Source organism: Schistocerca cancellata, chromosome 11, assembly GCF_023864275.1.
Source record: "Schistocerca cancellata isolate TAMUIC-IGC-003103 chromosome 11, iqSchCanc2.1, whole genome shotgun sequence".
Classification (NCBI taxonomy): domain Eukaryota; kingdom Metazoa; phylum Arthropoda; class Insecta; order Orthoptera; family Acrididae; genus Schistocerca; species Schistocerca cancellata.
Window position 1 is genome coordinate 117,498,293 of NC_064636.1, and position 12,082 is coordinate 117,510,374.

Below are 12,082 nucleotides of genomic sequence, written 5' to 3' on the forward strand. Positions count from 1 at the left end.
CTTCGTGTCTGGTGAAAAATGATGGAGCCATGTTTCATCACCTGTCACAATTCATCCAAAAAATTCATCTCCACCATTCTCGTACTGTTCCAAAAGTTCGCTGGATACCGTTTTTCTTGTTTCTTTGTGAGCCACTGTCAACATCCTAGGAACCCACCTGGCACAAACCTTCTTTAACGGCAACACTTTCAGTATTCTGCAAACACTCCTTCCCCTATCCCAACGTAGCGTGACAATTCGTTCACTGTGATGCGTCTGTCAGCAGTCGCCAATTCGTTAACTCTCTGCACATTGTCTGGAGTGTGTGCAGTACGAGGCCTGCCGCTGCGAGGACAATCCTCAATATTGCCGTGCCCGCTTTCATCACGTAACTTGCTTGCCCACTGATTAACTGTACTGCCATCTACTGCAGCATCTCCATACACCTTTTTCGACCGCTTGTGGATGTTTCCCACTGTCTCGTTTTCACAGCACAGGAATTCTATGAGAGCACGTTGCTTCTGACGAACGTCAAGTGTAGCAACCATTTTGAAGACGTGCTGTGACGGCGCCACTCACGGGAACAGGTTGAACTAAGTTTGAAAACAAGCGGGAAGGATGTATCTACACACTGTAAAACTTTCACACATGCAGAATGAAAACTGTATTTTTACAAAAATTGTGTGCATTTTTTTTGGAGTGACCCTCGTATATCTCTACACATCAAAAAACCTTTGACTCAATACTCCGCCGATGTTTATTAACAAATGTACGATAGCTTGAAACGATATTTGTCCCCTGGCTCAATAGCGACAAGTCAGCCGTTTATTCTCCTCGGCAGCTGTGGCTTGAAACTGCTCTGCAGCGTCACAGGTTCATCCACTGACCGTCAAAAATTACTGCTTGGCATTTTCCGTCGATACGTCTGTGAATATCAATTTGTGACTAATTTGCATGACTCCTACGTAGTGTGTCATTTTCTATTGTTATTTTCTGTGCTAGCATGTCATTGTTGGATGATTTTTTTTTGTTGAAACCCTAACCTCTTAGACCCTTGTGTGAAGGGCTATTCATAACTGTAAGTTAATATCTCTCTATATTACTGCCGATAACGGAAGGTGCACTGGTGACTGCAAGAAAACTGACAGATTACTGTGTGGCGCTTTGGGATAATAAACCGTGTAGTGATGACTGCAACAAAATTGAAAGATGTTTTTGTGGCACTGTGGGATAATAAACTGTGTACTGGTCACTGCAACAAAATTGGCAGATTATTGTGTGGCACTGTGGGATGATAGACTGTGTACTGGTGGCTGCAACAAAATTGACAGATTATTGTGTGGTTCCTTGGGATGATAAACTGTGTACTGGTGACTGCAACTAAATTGACAGATTATTGTGTGGTACCTTGGGATGATAAACTGTGTACTGGTGACTGCAACAAAATTGACAGATTATTGTGTGGTACCTTGGGATGATAAACTGTGTACTGGTGACTGCAACAAAATTGACAGATTATTGCATGGCACTATGGGAAAACGCGTTTGACGTCGTCTTATAGAAGAAGAAATTTGATAACTTGTAACTTAATCATACGTTATGGCATTTCGACGTTTCCTACACATAAATTTATCCGAATATTCTTTATCTATGAGATATCTGTACTTGCCAGGACGGAAATTTTTCCATTGGTCTGTGAAATTTACATACGGAAGAAATTGCACTCGGTGTAGAAACAAACATTCGTAGAGTGGATCCGGTAACAGTTGATGAAATATGTATAGAAGCAGTAAGAGTATTAGCTCCTAAAAGTAACATAACTGTAGGAGATAAGAATGCTCCTTAACACCTGAATGAGGAGAAGCGTATTATTATTCTCCCTGCTGACAACGGCAATGCAACAGGAGCTATCACACTAAGGTTATGGATTTATTATTTCTTCAGACGCGCAGGAATTGACCTAGTGACAATATTCTCAGGAGTCTTGGATGGTTAATAAACAAGTCGTCAGTCAAAGAGAGCGCTCAGCAAGATTTGTCGAGTTCAGTCACGCTACGATCGAGACATAATGGGAGGAAATATTTGTCAGTTCTGATGTGGTACCGCTGTTTAACCATCGTTCTGCTTCGCGAAGTGTTGGAGCAACTGAATCGGATTTTTCCTTCCAGAATCTCAGAACTGTTTAAATATAGCCTCACGACTATATTATTCAAGTGCGATGATGTGTGGCTATTCGAAGCCCGTTTATCACAGTGATAAGAAAACAACAAAACGGGATATGTGGTTTCGTTACGCGGATGTGTTGTTCTTGTGAAGACATCGTAGACAAGAAATAATTTGTTTTCGTGAGCATCTCAATGGTTTTAATCCAAATATTCAATTCAGTATAGAGTAGGAGGCAGATGGATGGCAGATTACGTTTTCTTGATGTGCTAGGCTTCTGGAAAGAAGATGGAATCATGGCTGTCACTGTATAATGAAATCGCATGTTCATCGACCGTTACCTACCCTGGGACTGAAATCATCATCCACGACAAAAAGCGATGTTTTACAGAAACGTCGGTGGATAGAGCGAGGGACATTTGTGAATCAGAGCTGCTGGACACATCTTCTAAGTATCTCACCAATGCATTCCTAAATAACGAATATCTGTATGCAGAAATAACAAAGACGTTAAGATAGACATGAAAAGGTCATAACGAAGTACAGGTTTTCCTGACGTTCATAAAATACATTACTGACGGCGTAGGAAAGATGGTGAGTAAATATAATGCTTTAATCTGCAAATCCATCTGGAAGATACAGGAACACCTTAATTCGACCAAGGGTGCTCCCAACACATGAGAAATTGTGGAAGGGGAGAAACTGACATAGCTGTTCTTACGGAACATGCTTTGTGACAAGGAGACCACGGGACTCGTTTTGGTTACACTCAAGTACTGGCAGCCACAAGCAAATACTATTAAACACCGTAAAGAAACCCCATAGAAATCGCTAGACACGCTAATAATTTTCATCGGTAAGAGGCCGCTGTGAAACTAAAAGCTACCTTGATTCCGGTGCAGAAGCAGATGCTTACCATGGGGTGCTAGCAACAACGGACACTGGGCGAATACAAATGGGGTATTCAAAACATGTAACGTCATGAGTCTGCATGGGAGCAAATGGAGACGAAATTTTGCATCAATTAGTAGTGAGGAGAAGCCTCGTGTTGATGTTTCCAAAGAAACTTTCATCCCCCTAACCTGTTTCTTTTCATCTAACTGACAAGTCAAATACCAGTTTTCATAGATTTAGCTATAAATATTTTTTAATACAATAAATATTTTCATCCTCCAAGGGAATGAATTTACAAAAACAGTGAGACACGTTACTTTATATTTCCGACACTAAATCCATTTACAAATTTTCATAATTTCGCTTTGAAAACGTTTTCATAATGAAATAAAGTCATAAAACATTTCATCCTCTATTTCACTCCCTTGGGGGGTCAAATTTCCAAAAACACTGAGTTACGTACTTTTTTTCATTTTTAACTGAAAGATCAAATACCACTTTTCATACCAGTTGCTTTACAAATGTTTTAATAGTTCCTTACTTATTATTCTTATGCAAAACAACTTTCGCCCCTATTTTACCCCCTTGCCATTTAATTTTCAATAATGCTAAACTTAGTACTTTTTAATTCTGTCTGGGAAAATAAATCACAGCTCGATCTTTAAAATTTCCTTAATGGCGACACATTTTCAAAAAGTTTTTCCTTCCCTGTTTCACCCCTATAGGGGTTAAATTTCCAAAAACAGTGAATTCCTATTTCTCTCATTTGTAACTGAGAAGTCAAACAGCAGTTTTCATACATTTTGCTTTAAAATCCTTTCACAACAAAATATTTCCATAAAACATTTCACCTCCCTATTTCACCCTCTTAGGGACTCAATTTCCAAAAACAGTGACATGCATATTTTTTTGTTTCTAACAGAGGAGCCAAACACAGATTTTCATAGAATTAGCTTCAAAAATATTACATAATGAGATATTTCCACTCTCATCCCTTATTCCACCTCCATACCAGTTGAATTTCCTAAAACAGTGATACATGTAGTTTTTTGTCTACCCAAGAAGTCAAACGCAAATTTTCTTGAATTTAGCTTGGATAGTGTGTCCATAATGAAATATATCATGAAACACTTTGGTTGCTATTTCAAACTTTATAGGGGTCAAATTTCCTGAAACACTTTTTTACTTGTAACCAAGATGTTAAATACCAGTTTGCATAGATGTAGCTTCAAAAACACTTTAGTAGTTCTTTTACAATTATTTATTTCCAAAAAGTGTTTCACCTAGCATTTCAACCCCATATGTGGAAACATTTTCAATAATGCTAAGAAACGTATTTCTTTATTTCTGACCAAGAAACCAAATACCAGTTTTCATAGATCTGGCCTCAAAATTGCATTAATAGAAAATATTTTCAAAAAGATATCTGTCCCTTTTTCACTCCCTTAGTAGTGGAAATTCGAAAAATACCTTCTTAAGCGATGTCTACAGTATAAAATCATCATCCTCCATAAATGTCAAGTTTCTATCGTTAGAGGCTTGGTCTGTTCGATAATGAGTCAGTGAGTGAGTGGGCCAGACGAAACATGGCCCTTTATATACAGAGGTTAGAGGAATAATATTACAGCAATTGTGATCAGTTTGTGACCTCTCATTATAAAAGTGACACATTACCGCATAAACTGTTGCCAGAATTCATGAGTGTGATAGTGTCTGACTTTACAGTATGAAGTAGTTGCATTTAAATTACATAACAAATGTCCGGACAAGAAAATGAACCCTCTTGCCCTCTAGATAGATCAAAAAGTCTTACATTTAATATTCACACTCCCACAGCAATTTAATACAACTTTGGTAATGACCTTTAACATACATATTTATTTAAAGTAAATCTAATCATTAAATCTAAACAATCATTACCTGGTACGATTAGATGAGGAACTATGATAGCCTTCTTATTACCTGTAGCTTGTGGAGGATTTATGATTCTGGCACATACGCGTATTTGACTTTTATGAAATAGTCTGCAACTTTTGAGAGACATAGAGAATTTGGAACGTGGCCTGTTGGAGTCTGTGCTGACATTGTCACTTTTTGTTAAATATTTCATATGCTGTGATTACTTCAGTGGTGTAAGTGTTATTAATTTCTGTTGTACTATGTAGTATTCATAATTAGCTGTTGTGACTTGCTTATCATATAATCACGCATGAAGTTAGAATGAGCTCTCCTAACAGCTGCAATTTTTATGCTGTATTTGCTTTTATGTTAGCTTGTTAATGAGGCCTGTAACGTAGTTCCCATGGAAAAGCAACATCCATCTTATGTTTTCGTTCACTGTAGTCGCCATTGTGTGTGCTCCAACAGAAACATGGCCCTTTATATACCGAGGTTAGAAGAATGATATTACAGTAATTGTGATCAGTTTGTGACGTCTCATTATAAAAGTGACACATTACCACATAAACTGTTGACAGAATTCATGAGTGCGATAGTGTCTGATTTTACAGTATGAATTAGTTGCATTTAAATTACATAACAAATGTCCAGACAAGAAAATGAACCCTCTTGCCCTCTAGATACTTGTTTTTAGATAAAAAAGTCTTACATTTAATATTCACACTCCCACAGCAATTTAATACAAATTTTGTTAATGACCTTTTACATACATATTCATTTAAAGTAACCGCTTCACCAATGCCTGTTTGGACCCACCAGTAAAATTCCCACATCCAGCAGTCACTCTGTGCTAGCGTAGCCAACCCTTCTCAGCCACCAACTAAACACATAGTTAACGCCGCCGCTGTTAGCTGAAGCCTCCATGAGGCAACTACCCATAATGTCACAATTCTGAACTAAGAAAACCGCGTTCCTGATGCAGTTGCCACATGTATCAGTATATTATGTGAGACATTACACGAAATAAATGAAAAGAAGTACTTTAGAGTCACTGTAAGTGTAGAGTTCCAATGTAACTTAGTTTAAGAGAGAATATACACTCGAAATACGTTGTGGAGAATGAAAATGCTAATACAAGTGAAGAGTTTCCTTAAGTGAATAACTTCGTAATTTTTGAATATATTTGGTGTTTATGGGAATTGTGTTTCTCTTTAATATTGAATGATAAATTAGTCTGAAATATATTTAGGATGTACATTTCATACTTTACAACTTTTCTATGTATAGAAAGTGGTTACATGCTAAATAACTTCCTCTGTGAATTATTAGAGTGATCAATGGATACAGTATAATTAATGAAAATAAAAAAAATTAACAATTATTTAGGAATAAAGGTGATGACTCAGCGAAAGGCAGAAGTGCTTTGTCGTCGATATGGACACAAACAAAAGGTAGGGAACTCGGCTAGCATCTTGAATGCACTCCCTTTTTCTAGCTGAAAGAAAACAAAACATGCACACAAATACACATACACACACTCACTCACCTGCACTTGCCTGTGTCTCTACATTGTTAGAGGTGTGCAGTAGGGTGGAGTGAGCGATGGAGAGAGGCCAGAGGCAGGGAGTGGTTCGAGAGTGCCAAGCGACTTGTGGGAGAATGGCAAGGCGTCTGTGAGATACCTAGGGGTGCAGATAGAGGGGCAGGTGGGAGAAGGCTGAGCACACTGTTTCGTGGACTAGGGAGTAGGATAACAGTACATAATTAGCTGATGTGGGGACAGGTTGGGTGGGGGTACTGGGACATGGGATGGTGTATACTCTCTCTCTCTCTCTCTCTCTCTCTCTCTCACACACACACACACACACACACACACACACACACACACACACAATTGGGTGGTGGGTGGGGGGTTGAGGCACAAGTGCCTTGGTTAGAGTATCAAATGATATGCTGTAAGAATAGCTCCCTACTGTGCATTTCAGTAAAGCTAGTGGTGATAGAGAGGATACAGATGGCATGGCTTGTGAAGAAGCCACTGAAATCTCATATGTTGTGCTCTGCTGCATTTTGTGCCTCTGGCTGCTCTACCTTGTTTTTGGCAACAGTTTGGCGGTGGCCAGTCATTCTAGTTGACAGCTAGTTGGTTGTCATACCAATGTAACACGCTGTGCAGTGGTTGCAGCAGAGTTTGTATGTAACATGGCTGCTTTCACAAGTGGTCTGGCCTCTCATGGGCTAGGATAAACCTCTGACAGTACTGCAGTAAGCTGTAGTCAGTGAGTGGATTAGCCAGGTCTTGCATCTGGACCTCTCACAGCAGTATAATCCCTGTGGCAGAGGATTAGGGATGGGAGTGGCAAAGGAATGGGCTAGGATTTTGTGGAGATTGGGTAGGTGGTGGAAAACCACTTTGGGAAGCCCAATGTACCCACTCAGCCCGACCTACCGAAGTCCCACCACAGGCTTATCCTACCCTATCAGAGCCTGGGCCACCTGCGAAAGTAGCCATGTTGTATACCAGCTCTGTTGCAGACAGTACACAGCGTCTTACATTGGTCTGATAACACAGCAGCTGTCAAATAGAATGAATGGCCACCACCAGACTGTCAGCAAAAACTGGCTGGACCACCCAGTGGTTTCTATGACAACTTCACAACCCATGCCATCTGGATCCTCCCCACCACCACCATATTCTCTATGAAGATGGGAGCTATCCTTACAGCACATTTTTTGCTCCTGCAATCTTCGGGTCGATAGCTAAGGTAACTCGCTGCCCCTCCACCTGCATCCAGTAGTGTGTGTGTGTGTATGTGTGTGTGTGTCTGTGTGTGTGTGTGTGTGTGTGTGTGTGTGTGTGTGTGTGTGTGTAAGTATTGGTGTGCATGCGTGCATGTGTGTGTGTGTGTGTGTGTGTGTGTGTGTGTGTGTGTGTGTGTGTGTGTGTGTGTGTGTGCTTTCCCCCACCCAGTACCCCTACATCAACTAAACGTGTACGGTTATCTCACTGCCTAGTTTATGAAATCATGTGGCCAGCCTTGTGACACCTGCTGCCTCACCTGCACCCCTAGGTAGCCCACAGACATCTCCCTACTCGCCCACAAGCCGCTAGATGCTTCCCCAAACTCCCTCCCAGCCTCCCACTTCTCTCCACCCCTCACCCAACCCCATACCCCCACCACACCCCAGTATACTTACTGTAGGCCTGTAAAGAGCTGGCAGTCGATTGAGCATTATGTAGGGAGACATGTGTGCACATTTGTGTTGTGCACTCATGTGGATGTTTTTCCTAGAGGTAGAAAAAGGAAGTGCATTCCTTAAGCCATCCCAGTACTGTACCCTTTGTTTGTGTGCCTATCGACAATGCAGCACTTCTGCCATTCGATGAGTTGTCTCCTTTATTCCTAAGTAATTCATGGTTTTCAAGCAGAACTTCCTGTACATTACTATTAAAATTAAAAAAGAAAGTGTTTCTCTTCTGTTCTTCAATGAAACAAATATGTTGTGTGTAGCCAATCAATTGTTTTTTACGTTGTACATGCAAGGGGAAAGCAGTCTCGATACTAACCAGCTCCTAATGTAAACAGGCACTAAATACTTTATTCAGATTGTTATTCCAAAGAACAAAGATGGATATAATCAAAAAGATTATCATGATCATAATCACAGTCTTTCAGATCCAGAAAACTCATGGCTTGTAGTGTACATCAACTTTCTATAGGTGGTACCTGTAGGTGGATAAAAATTATATTTTACTTCCACAAATTTATTTTGATATCCTTCAGTGCATCATATACACTCCTGGAAATTGAAATAAGAACACCGTGAATTCATTGTCCCAGGAAGGGGAAACTTTTTTGACACATTCCTGGGGTCAGATACATCACATGATCACACTGACAGAACCACAGGCACATAGACACAGGCAAGAGAGCATGCACAATGTCGGCACTAGTACAGTGTATATCCACCTTTCGCAGCAATGCAGGCTTCTATTCTCCCATGGAGACGATCGTAGAGATGCTGGATTTAGTCCTGTGGAACGGCTTGCCATGCCATTTCCACCTGGCGCCTCAGTTGGACCAGCGTTCGTGCTGGACGTGCAGACCGCGTGAGACGGCGCTTCATCCAGTCCCAAACATGCTCAATGGGGGACAGATCCGGAGATCTTGCTGGCCAGGGTAGTTGACTTACACCTTCTAGAGCACGTTGGGTGGCACGGGATACATGCGGACGTGCATTGTCCTGTTGGAACAGCAAGTTCCCTTGCCGGTCTAGGAATGGTAGAACGATGGTTTCGATGACGGTTTGGATGTACCGTGCACTATTCAGTGTCCCCTCGACGATCACCAGTGGTGTACGGCCAGTGTAGGAGATCGCTCCCCACACCATGATGCTGGGTGTTGGCCCTGTGTGCCTCGGTCGTATGCAGTCCTGATTGTGGCGCTCACCTGCACGGCGCCAAACACGCATACGACCAACATTGGCACCAAGGCAGAAGCGACTCTCATCGCTGAAGACGACACGTCTCCATTCGTCCATCCATTCACGCCTGTCGCGACACCACTGGAGGCGGGCTGCACGATGTTGGGGCGTGAGCGGAAGACGGCCTAACGGTGTGCGGGACCGTAGCCCAGCTTCATGGAGACGGTTGCGAATGGTCCTCGCCGATACCCCAGGAGCAACAGTGTCCCTAATTTGCTGGGAAGTGGCGGTGCGGTCCCCTACGGAACTGCGTAGGATCCTACGGTCTTGGCGTGCATCCGTGCGTCGCTGCGGTCCGGTCCCAGGTCGACGGGCACGTGCACCTTCCGCCGACCACTGGCGACAACATCGATGTACTGTGGAGACCTCACGCCCCACGTGTTGAGCAATTCGGCGGTACGTCCACCCTGCCTCCCGCATGCCCACTATACGCCCTCGCTCAAAGTCCGTCAACTGCACATACGGTTCACGTCCACGCTGTCGCGGCATGCTACCAGTGTTAAAGACTGCGATGGAGCTCCGTATGCCACGGCAAACTGGCTGACACTGACGGCGGCGGTGCACAAATGCTGCGCAGCTAGCGCCATTCGACGGCCAACTCCGCGGTTCCTGGTGTGTCCGCTGTGCCGTGCGTGTGATTATTGCTTGTACAGCCCTCTCGCAGTGTCCGGAGCAAGTATGGTGGGTCTGACACACCGGTGTCAATGTGTTCTTTTTTCCATTTCCAGGAGTGTAGACAGACAAGTCTTATCATTTCTTATTAGTGTTCTTGAGGAATATAATTTCATATATTTCTATAATTTATAATTTTCTTCTGTGTAAAATTTTTTTATGGAAATATAGAAACATCTCACTTTCTAGTCCATATGCTATTCTTCGCGTGACTTATTAATTTTACATAATTGCCCATAACTTAATGTAAAAAATGTGTCACCAAATAATATTTCACTTCAAAGCAGGATAGCATTTCTTTTTCTGACGTGGCTCCTTCAATTCTGCACTTTAAATATAAAAATAATGTACAACTGACACTAACAGTTCTTTATTAAGGAGACTTTTCTCTGCTTATTCCGCTCACTCTCCTTTTGTTTCTGTCTCAGGTCATCGTATATTCATATCTGGTGTGAAGAACAGTACAACAACATTGAAGATGTTCTGTGTTAAAATTTATCTTCTCCAGGCCTCGTTGTAAACTTATTCATTGATATTCTATGCAGTGCTGTGTGTGCACAACATAAAAGCATAAGCCTCCATTTGGAATGGTTTCTATCATATTAGTCTCATGCAAATGTATTCGTTCTCAGGTTACAGGTTTGTCAGCTGCCAGGACATACTCCGTGGCCGTTTCTGCGAAGACAGTGACTCTGGGTGAAGAATCGCGGATAATAGGCCACACTTATCCTCCAAAAGCGATTTTGCCACAGGACGCACTCACAGTAGTGAAAACAGAAAGTGGTAGCTACAGCCCCGATGTAGTTACCTTGCAGATTCATGCTGCTGACAGGATTAGTGGTGTCAACAGGTAATACGGAAAGAATGATTTATGGATTGCTTTCTGCGCTACCACATAATATTTGTAGCTGATGCCATAGTTCTTCTGACATGAAGCGTAATGTTTTCTCACATGAAATCTGAATTAAACATAATGCAGCTTATAAAATATTACACAGACTGCACTTTTCAATATTGTGCTAAAATCGTATGTTTGACAATGGAAAAAGTTTGGTAACTTTCGTATTTCTAATGTAATATGAGAAATGTAACTTTGGATTTCCCTTACTCCCTACAGGACATACATCCTCCTTTACCTGACCAGGGACTCAAGTACGCAACAGCCATTTGAAGACAACGAGTTAGCTACTTTATTGCAGTCAAGATTTATTGAAAATTATCATCTCATATCAGAGTATACACAGGTAGGTGATTTTCCATTTGCCTGCTGTTATGAATGGCTGCCCATGTTTGAATTATACGCATTAGGCAGAATTTCCAAAATACATTTACAAAGAACGTCTTTAATTCTCAAGTCTTTCTGATATATATGAAAAAAAGAATAAAGAAAGGATGCACCATCACTGATAACGAGAAGAAATAGAAGTTTCAAATACATAACAAAACTTAAAAGTTGGTTTTAAAAGCTACGTTTGTGAACATGATGGTAAGTTAGTTACTTTAACATTACTGAGACGAATGTACCCAGATAAAGACAATCACATGTGATGTGTCACTGGTATTTTGATATAGATGAGTTAGTTCGATTCCTAGTAGTTTCTAGATATATGCTGGCCTAGCAGTAACAGGTGCACATGTTGCAACAAATTTCTGTGGATCCATGTCTATGTCAAGTCCCAAACTTATCTGTGATGTGTCCTGTAGAAAAGTATGTGACACTGAATATGGAAATCAGCTTGTGACATGAGCACTTTGAAATCAGTGCTCTTCTTGGTGTCATTTTACAGAAGTAGTTTTATACTTCAACAGGATCTTATTCTCTCCCTTTTATTGAATCTCCACGATAACACTAAAGCAAATTTATACTGCACAAGCACACATTACATCCATCAGCACTGTATTCTGTGGTAAATTACTAGTAATTACAAATGTCAGAGCACTAACATGTTACAATAAATAGGGCAGAACCAAATTTAGTCTATGATACATT

General features: G+C 41.3%; 1 protein-coding gene across 1 annotated transcript in view; it reads left to right on the top strand.

Moving 5' to 3' along the window:
• LOC126108298 (uncharacterized) overlaps positions 1-12,082 on the top strand; it is a 535,066-nt gene that overhangs the window by 509,492 nt on the left and 13,492 nt on the right. The window contains exons 24-25 of the mRNA XM_049913520.1: positions 10,725-10,942; positions 11,210-11,336. Coding sequence (XP_049769477.1) covers positions 10,725-10,942; positions 11,210-11,336 — 345 coding nt within the window. The remainder of the gene's footprint in view (positions 1-10,724; positions 10,943-11,209; positions 11,337-12,082) is intronic.